Source organism: Sapajus apella, unplaced genomic scaffold (genome assembly GCF_009761245.1).
Source record: "Sapajus apella isolate SASKATOON/1434 unplaced genomic scaffold, GSC_monkey_1.0 scaffold6, whole genome shotgun sequence".
NCBI lineage: Eukaryota > Metazoa > Chordata > Mammalia > Primates > Cebidae > Sapajus > Sapajus apella.
Window position 1 is genome coordinate 50,295,466 of NW_022436946.1, and position 25,801 is coordinate 50,321,266.

Consider the following 25,801-nt stretch of genomic DNA (forward strand, 5'->3'; position numbering starts at 1 on the left):
TTACAGGCATGAGCCACTGCACCAGGCTTTCATCTATTAATAAATTTCTTCATAACAAGTAAAGGCATTAATAATAGTTTTTTATAACTGAATGGTACTTCATATCTGCATACACCAAACTTCCACATCTGTTATCCATCATTTCACTAACTAAAACTGTTTTTGAAATTGAAATCATTCTTTTTTTTTTTTTTTGAAACAGGATATTGCTCTATTGCCCATGCTAGAGTGCAGTGGTGTGATCTCAGCTCACTGCAACCTCTGCCTGCCAGGTTCAAGTGATCCTTCCAGCTCAGCCTCCCAAGTAGCTGGGACTATAGGCATGTACCACCACACTGGGCTAATTTTTGTATTTTTTGTAGAGATGGGATTTTGTCATGTTGCTCAGGCTGGTCTCAAACTCCTGAGCTCAAGTGATGTGCGCACCTCAGCCTCCCAAAGTGAAATCATTCTTTTTAGCAATAGTCATTGTAGTAGAGTGAGTATTTGGAGGCTTCAGTAAAGGACGCTAGGGGGAATAAAATTGCTAAAGAAACAAGAAGGGAGTTGTGAAAGTAGGGGGAAACAGCCTTCCTCCTTTTATAGTCATTGGAGTATGGTGTTTATGGACTAATTCCTTTACAGTCTTTTTCTGAATTATAGAGGATGGTCAGGAACCCTGATGATACAAGCATGCTTTACAGTTGTTTTTGCCTAATTGCATTAATAAAATCTGTTCACACTGAGCTTGTCTCTTGCTTTTCTCTCCAGTTATAACTTCTAATATTTTGCCGTTTACTTCTTTACTTTTGGCATTTCACTAGCCAAAATGGCTAAGTGTCATGTGATCTACTTGAATATTTAATTACGTGTTTACTCTTCCAGTTTGGTCCCAGGTTAAGAAGTATATCCTTCTTTATCTGGATGTGTGGGGAGTTGTTGAATTTATTACTTAAAGTTATCCACTGGGTTTTGAAGCTGCTGAACAGGGTTATCAGGTAGATTTTAGGTGGAATGTAAAATAAATCTTTCTTTATGATTTTTGGTAATTCTGTAGAAGAAATGATCATGGACCCAGTCACTTCTTAGTGAATTCCTTGCTATAGTTATTTAAGGTTGCCCTTTGTTTGAAAATTACAAACTCATTTGAAAATGAATTTGCTACCTTGCATTATTAAAGCTACTATTTTAATTATATTTTAGTTTTATAGAACTACCCTCATACTTCTATTGAATGAGTTTTAGAGACCTAACCAGTAGAATGTGTAGACTTGGGGACCTGAAAGATACTTTATGTCTTAAATAAGAGATTCATGGAATTTTTTCACTTTTTATTTCTGAATAAATAAAATACTGTGCCATTTTCACAGTACACCTAATTTGATCCATCCATTTGTGTGTTCTAGATATGTAGCAGTGCTGGATGTACCCATTATAGTAGAATTGTTTTGTTCTCCTGAGTGGTGATCGGCAAACTTATTATGTGAAGGGCTAGGTAGTAAACACTTTAGGCCTTACAGGCCCTATGGGCTCTGTCACAACTACTCAATCCTGCTGTTGTAATGTGAAAATAGTTACAGACAGTATATTAATGAGTAGGTATGTCTGTGTTCCAATAAAACTTTATTTACCAAAACAGGCCGGAGGCTGGATTTGGCCTTTGGGCAGTAGTTTGCCAATTCCTGCTCTAAAATGTTGAGTTGGTGGTCTTTACAAAATCAGGCCCTTTTAGATCTGGAAATGAGGAGTTAATTTCTCCATAGCGTATTCTCTTTGTTTTGACATCAGTAACAACATTTTAATTCTGAATACTAATAGCATGGAGAAAGAATATTCTAAAGATATTTTAGGAGGCAGCGGGTTAACTGGATTGAAAGACATTGTAAACAGATTCCATAGGCATGTTCTCTAAACCTGGGTGCTCCCGCAGTCTCTGGCTTTTCACTGATGAGCTTTGCTGGAGAAAGCCATGAAACCATGTTAATTTGTGCTTACTCACCCCAGTGCTATCTGTCAGCCCTTTTATTTATCTCTATTTGACTTCTTGTTAATTCCTCACAGTATCTCTTGCAAGGTCATCGTGGTTCTTTCCATTACCATTACCTCCATCTCGCATTATCTTGGTCTACATTTGATCTCACATCTCTTATTCAGCAAAGATCAGTTGTATCATTCAACGTAAATCTCTTTTGTTCTATGTTAGTTCCTTTTTAAGGTGAGGATTTAAAAAAATGACAGTTCTCCCTAATATTAAATGATTTTCTGATTCCCAGTTTAATGTACAGACTGATTTACATTACTGTAAAATATTTGCTGTGATTTCCTCTTCTGTGACTTGAAATTCTCCCAGAGAAAATAATGCATCTACCATTTCACAAATGTTTTCTAGATATACATAATTAAACTTTAGTTCAAAAGTGAGTTAGGGGGATATGCTGTTAGGTCTGTGCCTTAAAGTTACATTCTTTAAGATACACAATAAGCAAAAGTTGTGATTTCTCTAAGGAACAGTCCAGACAAGTTAATATAGTATTCTTGACAATAAATATTTTTTCTTACTATTACCTTACCCTTTTTTGGGGGGTGAGGTGCCCAGTCGCTCAGACTGGAGTACAGTGGAATGATCACAGCTCATTGCAGCCTCAACCTCCTGGTCTCGAGTGATCTTCCCACTTCAGCCTCCCAAGTAGCTGGGACCACAGGCGGTGCCAGTATACCTGGCTAATTATTTTTATTTTTGTAGAGATTAGGTCACACCATGTTGCCCAGATTGTTTTTGAAATCCTGGGCTCAAGCTGGCCTCTCTCCTTGGTGTCCCAGAGTGTTAGGATTATAGGCGTGAGCCACTGCAACTGGCCTTACTCTTACTTTTAAGAACTGATTCTATAGGGAATTCATCTCAAACTATATCATGAGAATCTTATTGTCCCAGTCTGGGGATAATTAGCCAGGAGACAGTATTCCAAGCTACCTCACCCAGGAGTTTGGATGGAAGTCTTAGAGAAAGAAGAGATTTTGTTCTGGGCAGATACACCAAAAAGTATATAGTAACCTGGCATTGGCCATGCCTTCTGGTCAGAACTGAGCTAGGCCTTCTACTGGTCCTGCAGTATCTGCAGTGCCATTGCCAAGCAGGACCTCTATACTTTTAGCAGAAGTCCTGGTTCCAGAAGGGGGCAATGTGCAAGACTAGAAAAGGAGGCATAGAAAAAGATGGGATCAGGAGATGGCCGTTCAAAGAAGTAACTGAAAGCATCTTGTGGAAAAGAACTAGAAATTTTGAAACAGACTAAAACAAGAACACATGGTTGTGGAAAAAAAAGACTAATTAGAAATCTGGCAAATAAAGTATAGTCATTGGGAAAAAATAAATAGATGGGATAAATTCTAAATTGGACACAGAAAGAATTGCTAAATTAGACGAGAAGGCTGAGGATTGTATTCAAATTTGGAAAAGAGGTAAGTCAGGAACTGCTGTGAGTTTTATATACACCCACACATTCTCTCTCTCTCTCTCTCACTACCAAGGCAATCCTACTCATTTAATAAATATATATTGTGCCTACTATATGCCAGTGACTCTGTTATTTATCTGTTGCTGTGTATCAATTGCTCCAAAATTAGTGGTTTAAAACAACCTACGTGTATTATCTCGTGCATTTTCTGTGACTCAGGAATCTGGGAGTGGTTTAGCTGGGTAGTTTTGCCTCAGGGTCTCTAAGGAGGTTACAGCCAGTTTGTTATCTGGTGCTCCAGTCATCTCAAGGCTTGACTGTGGCTGGTGGATCAGCCTCCAAACTCATGCAGACGTTGCTACTGTTCCTCTTTAGCTTGTGGCAAGAGGACTCTGTTCTCTCCACACAGGTCTCTCCATAGGCTGAGTGTCCTCATGACATGGCAGCTGGCTTCTCCCAAGGGAACAAGTTGGGAGGGAGGAAGCCAAGTCAGGAGCCACAGTCTTTTTATAACTGTATTATTCAGGAGAGTTCTAAAACAGAACCCATAGGAGATAAAGATATTTATTATAAGGAATTGACTGACATGGTGATAAGGCTGGTGAGTCTCAAAATCTGCAGGACAAATTGGCAAACTGGAGACACAGGAGAGCTGATAGTGTAGTTCTAGCCTGACAGGTAGCTGGCTTAAGACTCAGGAAGAGCTGATGTTTCAGTTTACATCCAAATTCAGGAAGAAACCAATGTCCCAGTTTGAAGGCCATCAGACATTGGTTTCTTCCTGAATTTGGAAGAATTCTTATTTGAGGGAGGGTCAGCCTGTTTGTTCTATTCAGGCGTTTAACTGATTGGATGAGGCCCACCCACATTAGGTAGGGCAATGTGCTTTATTCAGTCTACTGATTTAAGTGTTAATCTCCCAAAAACAACCTCACAGAAACACCCAGAATTATGTTTAACTAAATATCTGGGCACCCCATTATGGGGCCTAGTAAGGTTGACACATAAAATTAACCATCATAAATGTAATATTGAAAGTGACCTGGCATCACCTCTGCAATTTTAAAGTGAGTTGCTAAGTTAAGCCCACTCTCTCAAAGGGAGAGGAATTAAGCTCCATCTCTGGAAGGAAAGCATATAGAATACCATGTGGACATATTTTTCAAACTACTGTAAGCACTGGTACTTAGGAGACTCCAGTGTTCACTGAATAGAAGTTACTGAAGAAAAAAGCGGAAGGAATGGTAGAAAAGTAATATTTGAAGAGAGAATTGTTATGAATCTTCATCTTTCATGAGGAGAGATAGGAGTTCAAATCAAAATGGGCGCTTGGGGTTTTAAACAAAATAAATGAAAATAATTTTTTAGACAGATTGCAATGAAATTGCAGGATATAAAAAATAAAGGGACAAGAGCTATTAGAGAGAAAAGATACATACCTGCAGAGGAATACAATTAGATTGACAATAGACTTCTTATCAAGTAAGAGACTGATAAGCAATGGGGTAGTGTTTTCAAAGTGTTGAAAGAAGGTAACTGTGATCTTAAGATTCTAAGTATAGCTAAAGTTTCACTCAAGATTGAGGGCAGATCTCAAATATGTACAATAAAATTTATTTTTTAAAAAGATTGAAGGTAAATATTAAACTAAGTTATTTAACTTACTGTCACTCAGATTCCCCATTTATGATGATAGGATAGGTGAATAATGATATTTACCTTACAGGTTGTTAACTGTTCCATTCACTGTTATATCCCAAGTGCCTAAACAGTGCCTAACACAGAGCAGGCATGCAATAACTGTTCATTAAATGAATGGACGAGTGAATGGGATTGTTGTGAGGATTTATATATATAAAGACTTTATAGCAATGCCTGACATGTTAATAAGTACTCAATAAATGTTTGTTGTTAAGATTGTATCACCCACAGACACTCACTAAAAGAACGATTAAAAATATTTCTCAACAAAAGGAAAAATTCTTTAAGGAAGTATCAGATATAAAAAACAATTATGACACAGAAATTGATAAAATGCTGTGGATACATAAATGTAGTGAGATAAGCAAAGAAGACACAAGAGTTGATAAATTGAGTGGTGGCTACATGATTATGGGTGTTATTTTGGAACCCTATACTTGTTTGTATATTTGAAATTATTCATAGTAAATAATTTAAAAATAAATTACCAAACAAGTTCCATTAAAAATTAGTGGACTAGAACTATATGTATCAATGTGGACAGATCCTTCACACAGAAGAAGATGCAGAAGTATATGCACATTGTAAAAACGTTTATATAAAAGCCATGTAGAACAATATTATGTGCTACTTACGGATACATAATATATTGTAAAATTATATATTTCCAAGCATGTTTTAAACACCAAGTCATGATAAATGTTACCTCTGAGGAAGTATGTGAATGGATGGAGGCATACAAGAATGTAGCCAACTAAGCAAAGAAGGTCAAAAGATTAAGAATTGATAAAACTGACTGGTGACTACTTGCATGTTATATTAGAACCTATACTTGTTTGTGTATTTGCGATTCTTCATAGTAAGTAATTTAAAAATAAATTGCCAAACAATTTCTGTGAATTATATATATGTATGTGTATTTATCTGTATGTACATGTATGTTTTTCTAATTTAAATTTTCCTACAATAAGAAAGAGATTGTTTCTAAAAGTTCTAATATTCTGTGGATCTTACTTATGGAAAAATCTTATAAAACAACCTTTTAATATGGATATGGTCCTGCAAAAAACAAACAAACAAAAAAACCAAATGTCATGTTCCTTTAATAAGTTAAAATGGCTAAGTATTGTGAATAACCTGAAAATTAATTTATTTTTATCCACCCTTCTACTGTTAACATTCTGAGAGCTACTTGGGATTGTCTTATAAATGTTATGTTGAAACTTAAGTATAAAATCAATATAAACTTTTTTTGTTTAAATTCAAAGAAATGCTCAACAATGAAATAATTAGACTTAAGTATAATAGCCCTCTATGGCCTATTATAACTATTATTATTTTTGCTTTAAGTAACCTTATTTCATGTGAAATATTTTATTACTTTACTTTCTCAGTGAGAATTTTATCTGGGATTTGGCCAAATGTTTTGCATTTTCATTGACACATTCTTCACCTCTCCGTCAACTGATATTTTTTAGTTTCTGAACACATGGAACAGATTTTTACAGAAGTTGTATAATATCTTAATTTTTAAATATATTAAAAAATATATATTTTCCATATAAGTTTGAGTAGTTTTCTCCTTAATTTATAAAAGAAAAATTAGAAATTTGAATATTTTGCATTATTTTGTTTTTTCACAATTTTTCATGGCAGACATGTCATGAAATTAGAACTTTAAAAAAATATTTTAGGATGCCACGATCCATGATTATGCATCAGTCTTTGGGTTTCTTTAGTGGTGAGACCGCTTTCATTGCACAGGACAGATGGGCTTAAATGGCACGAACATGACTAGAAAGTGCATGTTATGTATGTTTCAGTCAGCATGTTGCTACTGACAGGTGCTCAATGGTTGTTGGTATCCTTGTCAGCAAAGAGAATCCTTTGACATTAAAGTCACCAGCTCCTTCCTGATTTGTGGTGACTCTATTGGCAGTTCCATCAGGCTGCAGCTGATGAGTGAATGTCAGAGCTGCAGCTGTTCTTCAGGAGTGTCACCAGCCCGCTGTGGATTTTTTGTCTTTTTGCTTTTTTGTTGTTTTTGTTTTTGGAGGGAGGAGTGGTTTAGCTCATCTTGTTCAGCCTTAGCCAGACTTTCAAACTGCTTACCTTTGGGAAATGAACCAAGAGGTCATAGGGAATATAGGTATTTTTAGGGCATGCAAAACCATATACAAAGTGAAGACTTACATGGAGACTGGTAATGATTACCTTGACTCCAAGCCAATCAATGGTGGAGCCTCTGGGGACTCATTAAATGGCGTTTGTGGACTCTGTAACCTAGCTTTTGAGCTGCATTTCAGGAAAAGCTGTGACAGCCTTTAATGTCTAATTGACCTCTTCTCTTTGTTTCACTTTCATTCACTTTCCATATTTGCCTCTGATGTGGTCCCTAATGGCAGCAAACAGCACTGCTCAGCATTTTGAACTTCTGTTCAGAGCTTCAGCACCTCAGTTTGGGCAGTTGTGTCTTGGTAAGCATTTGAGAATTCTTTATACTAGTCAATTACTTACTCTCTTTTTCTTCCTGTGGGTGAAATTTATCCTGACTCACCCTACCCCACATACACCCACAGTTTTTCATATTTATGGTTCTCTTCTTTGTCCTTGCTTTCAAACATGTTTCTTAAATTGGAAAGTATGTCTTTGAAACACTGACATTATTTATCCAGGAGAGCAAGGAAAGAAGTATAGTATGGTGGAATATAGTATAGTTCTGCACCAAACCAGATGTTGTCTCCAACAAACTATTCATCTCTCTAGGTTTCTTCACAAACTAAGATGTCAGTCGTACCCCAATGCCAATAGTTTAGTAAGTTTTTCACTGACCTAATTTATCTTTTAAATTCTGAGATAATTTTCTTCAAATTTTAATGATAATAGATAGGTTTATTTAATCTGTTTGTGTTTGTTTTACTGCCCTTACTGGTCAAAAGAGAAAGATTAGCACTCTTTTTTGGAACTCTTTTTGTGTGTGTGGAAATTTGACTGGTCTGTGAAATCTAAAAGCCTAGGGACTCTTGGACTAGATAAGCTTTAAAGTCCTTCCAGATTTGAAATATGATTTTATGTGCCCTTGAAAGAGCCCATGGGAGGAGTTAAATCTTTTAATCTAAACCACATAATTACATAGCTTTTAAATAATACCGAGATGTGAAGGACAATAGAAATCTTGTGTGGAGAAGGTGTGCATGTGTGTGTGTGTGTGTGTTTGTGTGCACACATACTGTAAGTGAATCTTCTAGTATAACTGACTGGAAGAATTCATTCCTCCTCACTTCCTCCCCTGCTCTCTAGAACAATGTAGGTTTAGGAGATCCCCAGAGCATTCCAGTTTTGCCTTGCATTCACTTAGTAGGAAGACTTGAATGAGCAAAATGATTGCAAGATTCTAGAAAAGTTCTGGTATGCTAGATTTAGAATCAATAGACAGGGTCCTGGACCTAAAATAAGTCCCATTTGAACATCTCTTAGAGCTCAGCATGGCTTCAGGAATGTCCCAAGATTTGGCAATGTAGACTAAGTAGACCTTTTATGATGACATGTTTATCTCCATGTCCCCATGGTCTTTGAAGTCTTGTGGTTAGGTTTTATTAAACCCTAAATATGGGATCAGGCCATCCCAGTCTCTAGAAACAGTCTTGGGAGCCCACTAGATTTTCCTCACTTCCAGTCAAGTTCTTACCATAGTAAGCCATTTGATAAGCTTCTGTGGGTCTCTCTAGTGACTCTTCTAGATGGGCCCAATGACATTTGATGGCAGTTTCTGTCACAACACACTAGCCAGCTACTGCCACTTGGATTTTCCTTATTGCTAGCCTGCCCTCTTTGGATTGGTAAGGACCCTGTTTAACTTTGCTTAGATGTACCTTATTCTGCTTGTTACTTACCTTCCCTTAAATCGAAGCAACATTCCTTAGAAAATCAAGCCTCTGACCATAGACACTTTACTATTGGAATTATATATATGCTTACAGTTGGAATTATATTAAATTAGCATTTTCCAGAGTTGACCCATGGAAAATTAGTCCTAAAGGATAATCAATTTTGAAGGCTGTGTATTTGGGGGTAGAGTGGAAATTTCTAGTGAAATTAGGAACCCAGGTATGGTTGCTCACACCTATAGTTCCAAATACTCTGGAGGCTGATGTAGGAGGACTTCTTGTGCCCAGGAGTTCGGGGCTGCAGTGAGATATGGTTACACTGCTGCACTGCAGCCTGGTCTTAGAGTTTTACAATGGTGTGTTCTACAGCAAAGAAACTGTTTACCTTTGCTAAAACCAGTGTTTTCCAACCTTGCCTGACTACTGAACTCATTTTTCTATATTATATTTTGTTGTTGACTGTCAATATAATGGCAGTTTTTAGATTTGTGGTATTTATGAAGCAGTCGTTCACAGTATACATACATAGGTCACTGTGTTGACTTTGCCATGGTTATTGTGATCTACTATATACCTTCGCTGAGTATTCTCCTCATGGCATACTTTCTCTGTAGTGAGTTTAATGTAGGTACTAAATTAGTTGTGCCACTTTTTTTCTGAAACTAAACTTTGTGCTACAATTGCCAGTTAGATTTGCAGTGACAAGAACTTCTGAGGAGTAGTGCCTCACCTGTAATAAACCTGAATAGTCTAGTCAGTGCCATAAATATTCTTGTAGGACTCCTTAGAGACACTTATTTTCCCTCTTGATTGGGAAATAAACAAATTTTATCTATTTCTTTTTACTTTTGAAAATGGGCCGGGCGCAGTGGCTGCTCGTCTGTAATCCCAGCACTTTGGGAGGCCTAGGTGGGTGGATCACGAGGTCAAGAGATCGATACCATCCTGGCCAACATGGTGAAACCCTGTCTGTACTAAAAATACAAAAATTAGCTGGGCTTGGTGGCACATGCCTGTAATCCCAGATACTCAGGAGGCTGAGGCAGGAGAATTGCTTGAACCAGGGAGTCGGAGGTTGCAGTGAGCCGAGATTGTGCCACTGCACTCCACCCTGGTGACAGAGCAAGACTCCATCTCAAAAAATAAAAATAAAAACGACTAAAAAAAGTTTAAATTCCACTATTGCATAGTACTGCTTGAAGTAATTTAAAATTGCCTAAATTAAAGAATCACAGGACCTACCTGGCATTTTCTTAAGTTTCCTACTAATTGTGTGATCCTGGTCAGGTCACTTAAATTCTTGCTGATAGTTCCTCTGTAACGTATGTCCTATTTTTAAAATTAGATAATGAATAAGAAAATAAATATGTCTAATCTTTTGGGGGAAAAGAGAGTCCTGTGTAATAACTAAAATTTAGAAGGGATTTTAGTTAATAAAGGAGAGATAGGTTACCTTTGTTCCAGTAAAACGTATTAAGTTTCATTCTTACTTTCCCAGCCCTGAATTTGGCATGTTGAATAGTGCTGTGAAAATTTCACAACAACAAAAAACTCTTGAAGGAATTTCTGTGTATTCTATGCTGGTAGAGAGTTCGTCCAAATGCCACTGAGATTGCCCAGGCACAAATTGAGCATAGTCAGAATCATGGGCTTCGGAAAAATTTTTAATTGTTTCTTTCTAAATAATTGGTTGCCCTACTTATCCAATCTACAGTTTTGTGTTGTTCAGGTATACTCGCTTAAGGAGATAGTTTTGTTCCCCCAAACCTGTTTCTCATAGACTTCTGCATGATTCCACCATACATGGACTGACATCCAGAACCTTAGAAATCATTACCCCTATATGTAATCTGTCAGCCTTTGGTTCCAACTCAAAAATACAGCCCCACATCTATCAGATTTCCCCAATTCCATCATTGCCACCTTAATCCAAGCCCCTGTCATCTGTCCTTTACACTGTTGCAGGCTTCTTCAATGAGCTGCCTCCTCTGTTTTTTCCCACCATAGGCCCATCCTCCAGACAGAAGCTTGAGGTAGTTTTGCTTTGGTTTTAATGTAAATAATAATATGTCACTCCTTTGCTTAGAACCCTCCATTGACTTCCTTAGTACTTGAAAGAAAAATCAAATTCCTTCCTGGCCTACATGGCCTGGCCACTGTGTGACTCTACTCTGCAGAGCCTGTTTCTTCCCTCACCACCCTGGCACCATATGGATCTCATTTTTGTTTCTCGAACGCGACAAACTCATTCCTGGAGATTTCAGCAATTACCACCCCTTCTCTCAACTCCTGACACTCTGATCACTGTCACATCACTCTGTCTTACTCTTTTCCCACCATATGTTACTCTTTGAATTTATTTTCCTTATTTATTAGTCTGTTTGTCTTTCCCAAAAATGTGCACAATGTCTGCTTTTTGCAGTTTACTGCTGGTCCTAGCATATGGAGTGGTGCATAAATATTTGCTGAAAATACAATTAAACAAAAGAACAAAAGGAGATAATCATTATAATTGTTCACTATTTTTGTTTCCTTTTGATTTCTTATGATGATTTTAATATCTGATTTTGACAAAATCAAATGAACCTCTTAAAAGAACCTATTTAAAGAAACATTATTAAAGCATATAAAGCCCAAGAACTGAAATGTTTAATCATTGATTAGTAGAGTCTTACCCTGGAATCATGAGGTAAGCACTGGATACCTCCAATAACTGACAGTTCATTAAAATATTGTAGTCTAAATTATTTTCATGTTGTATATGCAGTCCCCAAACACCTCATTTACCAAAACTAGTATCCTTATTAGTACTATCAGCATTTCCACATAGTGTTTTAGAGCTTACCAGATGCCACATCAGGGAGATCTTATATACCTGCCAAAGTATATTAGCCATATATAAAATGGAAGAAAGTAAGTCCTGTCACGAGTAGCAGCAGCAAGGTTGAAATGGTGGGCATAAAAGAATAACACATAATCCTTTAATTTTTCATGAGAGACTGAAAACGTCAAACTGCTTTGGGATTTAATTCATTAACATCGTCTGTCTGGAGTTCTCTTAAACAGATTTTTAAATAAATGATTACTCTTGGCTGTTTTATGAAACAGTGGTAGATCTGTGAAATGAGTGGGCAGATCTGTATTGACAAAGAGGTGTATTTGTTGACATGGAAGCAAAACAATAGGAGATAATTAAGAATCTGACTTATTCTAAATAGTTTGCATATCTGAGCATAACACATATTGGAATTGTTTGATTTCCAGATTGAAGACTATGATGTGATAGCTAGCATGATAGGAGCCAAGTGTAAAAAACTCCGGACCCTGGATCTATGGAGATGTAAGAATATTACTGAGAATGGAATAGCAGAACTGGCTTCTGGGTGTCCACTTCTGGAGGAACTTGACCTCGGCTGGTGCCCAACTCTGCAGAGCAGCACTGGGTGCTTCACCAGACTGGCACGCCAGCTCCCAAACTTGCAAAAACTCTTTCTTACAGCTAACAGATCTGTGTGTGACACAGACATTGAAGAATTGGCATGTAATTGTACCAAGTTACAGCAGCTGGACATATTAGGTAAGGATACAATATATAAATTTGTTTTAAATGCCTGTTTCTTTGACATAAAAGCTGATCTAGACTTTTTGTAAGGAGAAAGAAAATTTTTGGATACAATAAAAATTTTGTCCTGATAAGACTGCTTGGTTTGATAGAAAATGCAAGATAGTTCTGTAAATATAGGGAATAATTATACATGTACTTTAATAAAATAGGAGAATAACAGAATTTTATAGTTGAACCTATCAAAAACTCTAAATAACTATTAATTCTTGGTCTAGTTGGAAGAGTGAAAATTTACATGAGCTGTGCTCTCTGTTTTTATTAAGGAGAGAGAAAAGAAATAACATTTGATAATGAATGCTAGCTAGTTTTTTTTTTAAGTTTCTTAATTATTGATTAAGAAATATGAAACCTTTATCCCTGATAATTCTAGCATTTAGGAATAGTTCTACCTCAGGCAGATCTATGTAAAATCTTTTGCAACTCTGGTATTTCTTACATCCTTACTGCCTTCATCGGAGAGGAACTGTATGTAATTATGTTACTTCTTACTTTTAGCCAGGGGTGCTAGCAGTGTCACAGTAGTTGTCTTTGTCCACACAATTGGTACTTTGTGAGCTCACATTGCACTTGCACATTTTACATCAAATGCATGGTGAAAATAATTTTGAACTGGGTGACAGAAATAGGAAAGTCTGGAGGAGCTGATTTGAAGGGGTAGGAGGTAGGAATGAAGATAGTGGGTAGGATATTGGCAAGATCCAGGTCCTAGATGCTAAATTGTCTGGGAAAATTCAGTTTTTACTTTTTTAACAGGATGATTTCAATATGAAGTCTTGTTTGAAAAACAATTGATTTTAATTTGTAAGGGATTATTTATTTGAAGTTCATTGCAAATAATAAATCATGCATGGATTCATTGTTAGCACATTATATAAATGTTATACTTAAGTTTTTTTTTTTCCCCCTTAAATAGGAACAAGAATGGTAAGTCCGGCATCCTTAAGAAAACTTCTGGAATCTTGTAAAAATCTTTCCTTACTTGATGTGTCCTTCTGTTCACAGATTGATAATAGAGCTGTGCTAGAACTGAATGCAAGCTTTCCAAAAGTGTTCATAAAAAAGAGCTTTACTCAGTGACTTAATGTACGTTCTGTAATAAAATTAATGTGCTTTGGTGGGGTTTTATTTTGGTATTGGTTTTGGGTTTTGTTTTTAGTTGTTTTAATGGTAAGAATTAAGACATTTGTAGATTTTTAAAGAAAAATATGAAATTGTTCATTAAATCAAGTAAAAATATGCACAAATGTTTTCATATAATATTGCAAGCACTTTTCTTCAAGAATATGTGAGTGGATGATATTATTTTTACCTTATGTTAATCAGTGATATTATGCTTTAGTCAGTAATTAATGTCATTGATAAAAGAATAACACGGAGACATGCTAACTTATTTTTGAAGGAACACTGAGCAATAAAGTATCATGGTACTTACGCAAAACAAAAAAAAGTTAATTTTTTACACCTCCATGTAAAGATGTCTTATTAAACCTGTGACCTGGCAAGTGTTTTTGTTTGGTATGTACGAAATGGTCAGAGCTAGTTGGAGAAAGAGACACGCTTTTCTAGCTGTTTGGTTATTTTTCTGGATTAACTGTTCAACTGGAAAATGTGTAGGTTTTCTAGCCAGGTGTGATGGCACACACCTGTAGTCCTAGCTGCACAGGAGGCAGAGGGAGGAGGATCACTTGAAATGGGATTTTGAGAAGCTAGTGTACTTATGATTGCACCTGTGAACAGCCACTGTACTTCAGCCTGGGCAATGTAGCAGGTCCCTTTCTATTAAAAAGATCAAATTGTAGTGTTTCCACTTTTCTTCTGATATATTTGTCTATTTCACTACTGGATAATGCCAATATAAAAATATGGATATAATCAAGAATAAGAGGTAAACTACTAAGTAAAAAAGCTTTCCAACTTTTAGAAGCAGATACCTTAATATTTTGTCAGAGGTAAAGTTTTGAGGTTTCTGAATTATATGTGGATTTTCCTTATATATTAAAAAATCATAAATGTGGGAAGATACATGTATGCATATAAATTATACACATAAAATGATTTTTCCTGTGCTCTGTCACCTTAAATATTAGAAATCAACTCTGTGTGGGGGAAGCAGGGGGACAAAAAGTTAAAAACATACATTGTTTTGTTAAAAAATGAATTCTGCTACTGAGAAAGGCAGATATTACTTTTTGGCATGAAAAGACACAGCTGTTTTGAACAGAAAACTAATATTAACTGTGTAGTATAACAAAATTCATTGTCCTACTCAGTGCAAAATGGTTATATTCCAACATCCACACACCCTAGAGTGATCCTGTAGAACTGTGCCAGTACAGTAACCACTAATCTTATGTGACTATTTTATTAATTTTAACTGAATTCAAGTAAAAATTTACTTTTTTAGTTGCACTAGCTACATGTCGAGTGTTGAGTACTCACATGAGGCTAATGCTTCCTTTGTGGCTGGCACTGTTTCTTGTGCTTTGCATTTACTAATTCAGTTCTCACACCAACCCTGTGAGATAAATGTCATTACTTACCCCCAATTACAGATGAGGAAACTGAGGCAAAGATAGAAGAATTTGAAGAATTTACTCATGATCATGTAACTACTAGTGGCAGAGCCAATATATAAATCCAGGCCATCTGGCTTCTGAAGCAGTGCATTCAACCTGTGCTTTTAAGTGTCCAGGGTAACTCCTGGCTCTATCTAGGGTAGAGGTCAGGAAACTTTTTCTATAAAGGGACAGACAGTAAATATTTTAGGCTTTGTGTGCTAAGAGGTAAAACTGAGATTGTTATGTAGGTACTTAAATAACTAGAGAGAAATAAAATTTGCCCAAAAATTTTATTGACAAAATTCAAAACAATAATTGAAGACAATTTTTTTTTGTGATGCGGGTTTACTAATGAAAATATTAAATATTTGGAGGAGGGAGGATGATGTTTCACTTAACCGAGGCTCAGAATTAATGTTTCCTGTCATCAAAGTTGATTGTAAGTACTCATTTGTTAATGCTGATCTTTAATAAGATTTTATGTATTTTACTTTTGAAAATTTCTTACAGATAGATGTTGTCAAATACTTGTATTAATCCGTGAGAATATGATTTTTGTTGAGCATATTCATCACTTGGAAGGTTACTTCTTGATATTTTCCTTTTAGCATGTTATTACATTTCAGCTTAATCACTTCCAAAGATTAGGTGGAAGCTCCTCAATTGTACTGTTAGATCAATTTTTAAAAAATGGAAATTTCCTTTGCACTTGCAAACTCCAAAAAACAGTGTGGGAACTATAGTGTGAGCTACAAATTTGTGTGAGAATGGAGATCCTGCTTCTTTGTCTTACCTTTTGATAGCACAAGAAATGTGTAAAGCAGCTTGTAGTTAGTTGTAATTCAAACAATGTTGTCATCAAAATGACTTAAATATGTTTCACATGTAAACACTTGTTTTGCCTTGTAATTTTGCATGAATTCATTTCAAAATGCTATTATGTCTTGAGCAAAAGCTAAAATTCCAAAGGCATTCAGTGTTCCCTAACAGTGGTTGAGGACATGTCTTCTTTTTCAGAAAAATATCAGTATTAGCCTTGAACTCAAAAGCTCACAATAGAACTAACACTATTATGCCAATGTGGTTGGGCAAATCAGAATTTTCATCTTCTGTATCTGACAAAAGATAACTGAACCATTGATGTTTAATCTGTCAGAAACTACGGGAGCAAATGAAGTTCACCACTGATGCCACTAGTTCAGTAATACAAAATGGAGTCAACTGTATCCCACAAAGTAGCTTCTGATGAATAATATAGTAAATAATATTCTTATCTTTTCACAGGCTTTATAAATTTGACAAACTTAATCTTTTTGCTTCACACATTTTTAACACCACCAGTTGTAACACATCTTAGCAGATTCTCCTTCAAGTTGCATGAAATTTGTGTTTTCTTCTTAGAAAATATTTATGCTTGTAATTGTTCCACACAGATAATTTATAGACATTAATTTCAGTCACTTCAACATTGGCATAGACTTATCAAATAATCAGTACAGGCAGTATCAGTAATATCTGTTTACTCATCAAGAGCCAAGGAAAACCACTCAGGGTCATTTGCCTTGTTTTTTATTGACTGGTGATGTTGCTCCCAGTGTTCTCAATTTAAGCAACCATTCTTGCCAAAAGGCTAATTTAGTAGTCTTCATCAAGTTTCCTTTGGACACATTTCTTCAGCTGATGCAATCAAACACAATTTAGTCATTATTGGTTGAATGTTTTCCTTGCTTGGTTAATAACTAAGTCACTTTGGCTACAGCTTTATTTTCATTTTTGATTTTTATAAATTTTGTAATAAGATCTTATTTTAAATGTTCTAGTTTTTCTAACAATTACATTGATGAGTGTTTAGTCTGGTAATTCCAGCATATATAGTATTTTTTTTTTTTTTGAGACAGAGTCTGATTCTGTTGCTCAGGCTGGAGTGCAGTGGCATGATCTCGGCACACAGCATCCTCCGTGCTCCAGGTTCAAGTGATTCTCCCACCTCAGCCTCCCAAGTAGCTGAGATTACAGGCACATGCATCAATCACTGACTAATTTTTGTGTTTTTAGTAGAGACGGGGTTTCACCGTGTTGTTCAGGCCGGTATTGAACTCCTGACCTGAAGTGATCTACCCACCACGGCCTCCCAAAGTGCTAGGGTTACAGGCATGAGCCACTGCAGCTGGGCACCCTGTAGTATTCTTTAAGAACAGCTATAATGACATTGCATATTAAACATCATACTCTGACATCTAATTTGATTTTTTAAAAATCCACATACTACTGTGCCTTTAAAATGTCACTTCAAGTCTACTTTTCTTTTTTTCTCTTGTTTTGATGTTATGGATAAATGCTAGTAATAAAAAGTTTAAAAATATTGTGGTATGACAATATGTGTGGCACTCAAAATGCTGGTAACTGTATTACTGCAATTTGTAGTGTGCCAAGCAGCAGTGCAAAATGACGACAGCACCACATAAGTCTCTGTTGCAAGTATTCAGCTCTGCCATTGTAATGTGAAAGCAATCATAGACAATACCTAAACGAATGAGTGTGGCCATGTTCCAGTAAAATTTTATTTATGAGCACTGAAAGTTGAATTTCACATAATTTTCATGTGTTACAAAATACTACTCTGTTAGCCATTAGACTTTTTCAGCAATTAGAAAACATAAAACTATACTTAGGAGCTGGCTGGATTTAGCTTGTGGACCAAATTTGTGACCCCTACTCCAGAGTATTCTCGAGTCAGTTAGTCCATGTGTGCCCGTTCTTAATTTTATATGCCACATTCAAACCTGTTCTCAGCTGTTATCTTTCTCATTTTGCCATTTAGATTTAAAAATGAAGAACAGTGTTTTGTTAGAAAAAACAAAGTGTTTACTATCACAAGATAGATATGTAGACAAGAAAGATATTTATGTAGACTCTCTGTTCATTAAATTTTGAAGGCAGATGACGCAGTTAGCTTTGACAACTGACTTAAATTTTTGTGTAATTATTTATCTTCGCATTTTGCTCAGGTAAATTATCTTCCCAGAGTCTAGAAATAAAGACATCCCTGATCCTGTTTGAGAGCAGAGTTAAATGATCCTCTCAGTGTAAATTGGTTTGAAATAAGATCTTCAAAATATGAAATGCAGACAATTAATATTCAGATGCTTAGTTTTGAACCAATACGTAGCAAAGAAAAACTAATTTCTCTGTGTCAGTATTTTTATTTTTTGGCATTTCCCAGGAATTAACTGCAGACTAAAAACTCATATGTGCATGTGTAATGACACTAACCAAAGAGTCAGTAAAAATTACATTTGCCTACTATGTGTGTGTGTGTATCACTTACTTGAGACAGGGTCTCACTGTTGCCCCAGGCTGGAGTACAGTGGCATGCTCTCAGCTTATTGCAGCCTCAATCTTCCAGGCTCAAGAGATCCTCCCACCTCAGTCTCCCAAGTACCTGGGACTACAGGTACCACCACACCTGGCTAATTTTTAATTTTTCATGGAGACACAGTTTTGCCATGTTGCCTATGTTGGTCTTGAACTCCTGGGCTCAATTGATCCTCCCACCTTGGCCTTCTGAAGTGTGGGATTACGGGTGTAAGCCACTATGTCTGGCCCATGTATGTTAATAGTGAATGTTTGGATTTTCATCTGTTACTTTCAGCTATTAAAGGATACCTATTACAGACATAGTAATTTTCATTTTTAAAGTCATTTATGACACATTTATCAGTGTTGCATCTGCTTTTCTCCCTTTAGCACATTTGATATTGATACTTCAGGGAAACTTTTTAACTACCCTTGAAATCTTGTCGATGACCATTAACTGCCAATCACCTCATTTGCTTATTGAAAACATATTACTAGAAACCGAGGCTGTGAGTATAAATCCATAGCTGTCTGAATCATTTTTTGGCAATAGCTCACATTCTGTTAAGAGTCATTTGCTTTAATCAGAGATCTGATTTATCATTTTTTTTATAAGTAGGGATGGGGCCAAGATTATTCCTTTGGCACAGTAGTAAGTGTACTCAAGATCTTTGCCTGTAAGCTTGAATATTTGGCTTAAATTTTATACATATAAATAGTGTTAAAGGTATATTTGACTACATTTTGAAAGGGAAAAGGAAGTCTTGTCAAAATTGACATTTAGGGATATTTTAATCTATGTATTTTGTAAAGTAACAGTGTATTATAAAAATTTTAAGGAAAAAATTTAAAAGCAAAACGGTCATATGATCAGATAAATAGAATACACCAAAGATAAAACAAGTCTCTGTTGCAAATGAAGTCTGTACAGACAACTGAGATATTTTAATTTTATTTACATAAAAATGCTGTTCAATGTCTAATGATTTCTGCTGTTTGTATTCTGTACTTTAGAGTAATAAAAATAAGTTTTAGTATCTCATTAGTTCACTTTCAAAACTTATCATTTCAGGTCACCACTGAATATAATGAAAGGTCTGGGTAAATAGGTTTGTGTCACAGCCCCTATGAAATTATCAGCCTAGGTGAGGAGCCAGTTAACAATCCATCCACGTGCTATGAAATGACATCAACTTGGGTGCATTTTAAACCCTCAGATTATAGGAGTTTGCAGCTAAACTCCAAACTGAGTTCACACTGTTATTTATTTCTACGTTCTCAATCATTCCTCCAAATTAAGATTTACTTACAAGTTTGAACTACTACTTAAACCAAAATTTGATACAGTGTTTTCCTCCTTTTACTTATGTAGTATCATGTGTTTGCCTTTTGTAGAAACCAATCCCTTCATTACTATACTTCTTCAGTTGTTTCACGGTTCTTAGGCCCAAACTACTTTGGGTGAGCTAGGACGGAATGAATGATGTGCGGTAAAACATTGATCCATCTGTTTAGTCAATATATATTGACAACAAAAATACATTGATAGCGTTGTGCTAGGCACAGATTGAGGTAAGGGTGCTGGATATAGAAGAGGCATATAAACAACCTCAGAACAATTTCCCAAAATGGTTATGTATCAAGACAAAAAGGTTTCTTTACTGCTGAACTTCAGGGACTTTAAAATGTTAATGGACAATGTGAAGGTGGGTTAAGATTTGTACTGTTTCCCAGACTTCTGTGAATACCTGTCAACTTACTTAAAAACTAGTTTTTCAGAACACAGTTTGGAGAATGCCACTGACAGCATTATAGGATGTGTTATGAAAAATATTAACTAAGGTAACTTTTAACCTACTTGCCAAAGATTAGGTTATACATTGTAATTTTGTTTCTTTTAAAAGTATTTTTTATTTATAAAGAAGAATCTTTGGAAGTTACTAATACTTTGGTGATGTGATTTTAAAATATTTTTGAGCATGATTACTTTTTATTTTGACCTGTAATTTCTAAGTCCAGTTTTTAATTAATGTTTTAAATTTTTAGAATATTCATTTAGTATCCTAAAATTCTGTGATATACAAATCATAGTTGTAACTGGGAATACCTTAAAGGACTGCTGTTCCATCTGATGACTTTAATATTAACGTTTGTATCTAGGATTTCACTGTCAAGTTGTTGCTTTAATATATGTTGCGCTAGTCCATAAACTATTTTAACCATCCAGTGTATAGTAATAGAAAAAAGTAGAAATTTTAGATTAACTTCTGATAAGTGACTATTTAAAAAATGTTTAATATGTAACCTTTTAAAAAAAAGTATAGTAAAAATTCACTACTAGCATCTGTTTTGGTAAAGTCTGAGAGAATCATTTCTTTACAAATAAATAAATTTAAACCCTATTATATGTATAGTCATACATATATATACATACATGCATATACTTATTTCAGCTTCTCCAGTAAATATGTGTTAATTTTGTTAAACTTTTTTTAGTGGGAATTTATATTTCTGCAACGCTTTCTATAGAATATTTATAAATTACTGCTAAGATTACACCAACCAAGGCAATAGAATTGTTAATACTAACTCCAGTTCTGACACACCATTGTTCTTACTTGATATGTTTTTGCTGACAGATACACCAAATAAAGAATCAATATTGTTAAAGTCCTAGTAACTTCGTTGGAAAGTCCCAAAAATAACCCCATTCATTAAAACCTAAAATAACGGTTCTCAGGTCCTAATAATTGGAAATATTTGTCAAATTGAAAGAATTTACAATATGTGTCCCTAGCATATGTTATCCTCGCTGTCAGCAGGATATGTCTGGACATGTGCACAGAAAAGAGAAACACTTAGATTGAGGACTGTTTTGCCTCTGTCTTTCAAAATGCCTTCTGCTTTATCATCTGTATACACTCCTTGCAAAATCAAGAGTTGTAGTCATTTCCTGCCCTAGATCCATCTATTTTACCAGGGCCTGGAGTATGAATGGAAAGTGCTCCTGGAGCATCATAAGTCCACATTCCTCAGTGCCTTCAGCCCTCCTGAACCTGTGCAGCAAGCCACTAGCTTCAGTTCTCTGTAGCCTTAAATCTCCCCTCATAAACCATCTGGGCTATTTTAAAAAATATTTTAAACATTAATAAAGAAGGTGAATTTCTTAAGCCTAATGGTATGCTGATAAGTGGTTAGTGACTGACTCTAGGGAGGAAAAACAAAGCCCCAATTTGTAGTGGTTCCCAATTTTTATCATGTAATACTCCCATCTGGCTGATTTCAAGCTATCAACATGAAGCCACTTAATGCTGAGTTGGAATGAGACGCACATATTTTGCTCTTTTGAGATGATATGAACTGACTCCAGGTCCCGCTGCCAGATAAAGTTATTAAACATTGATCCCATAATTTCTGAAAAATAGGCATAATAAACTATAGCTAGCTTTCCCCCAGAGGTGGTATTATGTGTAGTTAAATGGTCCTTCAAAATCTATGAAATTCCTATTTGCCATCGAATACATTACAAGAATAAAATTAAAAACTTATTCTAAACAAACATTTCAATAATCATGTAGGAAAATTAAGTATATTAAGATGAAAAGCTTTGAAAAACTTTATAAGAAGCAAATTATTTTGCTGATGTAAATCTGACATAAATCATATAAATTGATACGAGCATTGTGTGTTTATGGGATTCTAATTTTTTTTAGAGTTCCCCTGTATTTCCATGACTTTGAAAATTATATCCCCAGATAAATTGTGGCATTTCCTTTCTGCATGTTGGTGCAATTTTACATTATAAAATTGTCATGTAGATTCATTACACTTGTTTTCCAAACACAAATGACCATAATTCAAATATGTACATATCATATACCAAGCTCTAAACTATATGAAAACATTCTATCACTAATATATTTGTAGGCACAGCAATAAGATACTTAACCATTTTTATAACAAAGCTTCTTGGTCTGAAAACCTCAGAATTTTTACTTGTGATATCTTTCTGCTTCAGGTGCCAGATTTTTGATCCAGATTTGGGAGCATGTATATATTATATTAGCTTTTGCTAGAGTCCGATGGGTAACGAACCACATCAACCATTTCAGTAGTTTTCAACAACAAATATTTTTCACTTGTGTGGCTTGCTGGCTACTGTGGCTACTGTTAATTGCTGTGGCTGCACGTCATGATGAGATTCAGGTTCAGGTTTATTCTATTCAGGCCCAACACTGAAAGACAAGGCCCTACCTGGGATATGCCCTTCTAGTGGCAGAGGGTACTGAAGTAAGAGAACTGGCAGCATTGTGAAATGCATGGAAAAGCTCATCAAGTCTGTTTGCATTGTGTTGACCAAGCAAGTCATGTGGCTAAACCCAGTCATTGGTCAGCAAAGCTATTCTTCTTAGGGAGACATTGTAAGTCACATCCAAAAGTTTTGGGAACAAATAATTCTGAATAATAATACCTGAGGTATCATAATGTACTACAAATATTTCAGCTTTCCATAAGTAGCCAAAATATCTCAAAATAATATAAAAGGAAATAACATCTTAATTTTTAAAAAGAGGCATAATATTGAATACATTGGTTTAGGTACAGAATTTTTTAAAAGACCCTCACTCTTTGTAAGATTTTCCCAAATAATTGCCTAATTCCATGGGAAATTAAAAAATAGGATAAACTAATAGAAATGTTTCTGAAACAAGAGTCATAAAGAATTCATAATCAACTGTGCTACCTATTGACTGTTTAACTTTGGGTCTCAACTTCCACATCTGTAAACTAAGAAAGTTGTTCCAAAAGCTTTCTAAAGTCATTCTCAGTATAAAGGTCTCATTCTAATGTTTTTTATTTTTTAATTGTCAGCTAATTAACAAAGCATATCCTTCTGCAATTTCTATTATAGTTTAACTCAGTTTTTCTTAGAATTATGACAGAGCACTAAAACTTTAATTTCCTTTTATTCATATCCTTCTTTATTAAAAAATGGATTTGAGGTAAACTAGTAGGAAAAGATCTTCCTTGTTTTTACTTAGTATTCAAGTGGTACACCCTAGCTTTTTTTTTTTTTTTTTAAATTTAAGAACCAACCATATTTTTCTCTTGGCTTGTTGTTACACTTTTAGTTCTGGGATACATGTGCAGAAGGTGCAGGTTTGTTACATAGGTATACACGTGCCATGGTGATTTGCTGCACCCATCAACCCATCATCAACATGAGGTATTTCTTTTAATGTTATTCATCCCCTAGCCCTCCACCCAGTGACAGGCCCCAGTGTGTGATGTTACCCTCTCTGTGTCTATGTGTTCTCATTGTTCAACTCCCACTTATGAGTGAGAACATGCAGTGTTTGGTTTTCTGTTCTTGTGTTAGTTTGCCGAGAATGATGGCTTCTAGCTTCATCCATGTACCTGCAAAGGACATAAACTCATCCATTTTTATGGCTGCATAGTATTCCATGCTGTATATGTGCCACTTTTTTTTATCCAGCCTATCCTTGATGGGCATTTAGGTTGGTTCCAAGTCTTTGCTATTGTGAATGGTGCTGCAATAAACATATATGTGCATGTGTCTTTATAGTAGAATGATTTATAATCCTTTGGGTATATACCCAGTAATGGGATTGCTGGGTCAAATCCTATTACTGGTATTTCTGGTTCTACATCCTTGAGGAGTCGCCACACTCTCTTTCACAGTGGTTGAACTAATTTATACTCCCACCAACAGTGTAAAAGTGTTCCTATTTCTCCACATCCTCTCCAGCATCTGTTGTTTCCTCACTTTTTAATGACCACCATTCTAACTGGTATGAGGTGACATCTCAATGTGGTTTTGATTTACATTTCTCTAATGAAGAGTGATGAGCATTTTTTCATAGGTTTGTTGGCTGCATAAGTGTCTTCTTTTGAGAAGTGCCTGTTCATATCCTTTGCCCACTTTTTCATGGGGTTGTTTTTTTCTTGTAAATTTGTTGAAGCTCTTTGTAGGTTCTGGATATTAACCCTTTAGCAGGGAGATAGATTGCAAAATTTTTCTCTCATTCTGTAGGTTGCCTGTTCACTCCGATGATAGCTTCTTTTGCTGTGCAGAAGCTCTTTAGTTTAATTAGATCCTATTTGTCAATTTTGGCTTTTGTTGCCATTGCATTTGGTGTTTTAGTCATGAAGTCTTTGCCCATGCCTATGTCCTGAATGGTATTGCCTAGGTTTTCTTCTAGGGTTTTTTATGGTTTTAGGTTTTACATTTAAGTCTTTAACCCATTTTTAACTTTTGTATAAGGTATAAGGAAGGGGTCCAGTTTCAGTTTTCTGAATATGGCTAGCCAGTTTTCCCAATACCATTTATTAAGTAGGGAATCCTTTTCCTATTGCTTGTTTTTGTCAGGCTTGTCAAAGATCAGATGATTGTAGATGTGTGGTGTTATTTCTGAGGTGTGTGGTGTTGTTCTGTTCCATTGGTCTATATCTCTGTTTTGGTATCAGTACCATGCTGTTTTGGTTACTGTAGCCTCATAGTGTAATTTGAAGTCAGGTAGCATGTTGCCTCCAGCTTTGTTCTATTTGCTTAGGATTGCCTTGGCTATGTGGGCTCTTTTTTGGTTCCATATGAAATTTAAAGTAGTTTTTTCCAATTCTGTGAAGAAAGTCTATGGTAACTTGATGGGAATAGCATTGAATCTATAAATTACTTGGGCAGTATGGTCATTTTCATGATATTGATTCTTCCTATCCATGAGCATGGAATGTTTTTCTATTTTTTTGTGTCCTCTCTTATTTCCTTGAGCAGTTTGTAGTTCTCCTTGAAGAGATCCTTCACATCCCTTGTAAGTTGTGTTCATAAGTATTTTATTCTCTTTGTAGCAGTTGTGAATAGGAGTTCACTCATGATTTGGCTCCTGTTTGTCAGTTATTGGTGTATAGGAATGCCTGTGATTTTTGCACATTGATTTTGTATCCTGACACTTTGCTGAAGTTGCTTATCAGCTTAAGGTGATTTTGGGCAGAGACGATGGGGTCTTCTAAATATACAATCATGTAATCTGCATATAGAGAATTTGACTTCCTCTCTTCCTATTTGAATAACCTTTATTTCTTTCTCTTGCCTGATTGCCCTGGCCAGAACTTCTAATGCCATGTTGAATAGGAGTGGTGAGAGAGGGCATCCTTGTCTTGTGCTAGTTTTCAAAGGGAATGCTTCCAGCTTTTGGCCAGTGTGATATTGGCTGTGAGTTT

General features: G+C 35.7%; 1 protein-coding gene across 2 annotated transcripts in view; it reads left to right on the top strand.

Annotated features, from left to right (window-relative positions):
- FBXL4 (F-box and leucine rich repeat protein 4) overlaps window positions 1–14,712 on the top strand; it is a 66,625-nt gene extending 51,913 nt beyond the window's left edge. The window contains exons 7-9 of one of the 2 annotated variants that reach the window (XM_032275212.1): window positions 7,541–7,612; window positions 12,287–12,599; window positions 13,561–14,085. In XM_032275212.1, coding sequence (XP_032131103.1) covers window positions 7,541–7,612; window positions 12,287–12,599; window positions 13,561–13,724 — 549 coding nt within the window. In that variant the 3' untranslated portion in view covers window positions 13,725–14,085. Of the gene's footprint in view, window positions 1–7,540; window positions 7,613–12,286; window positions 12,600–13,560 lie in introns of both variants that reach the window. The other variant, XM_032275211.1, reaches the window with a different exon arrangement.
- The last annotated feature ends 11,089 nt before the right edge of the window (window positions 14,713–25,801 follow it).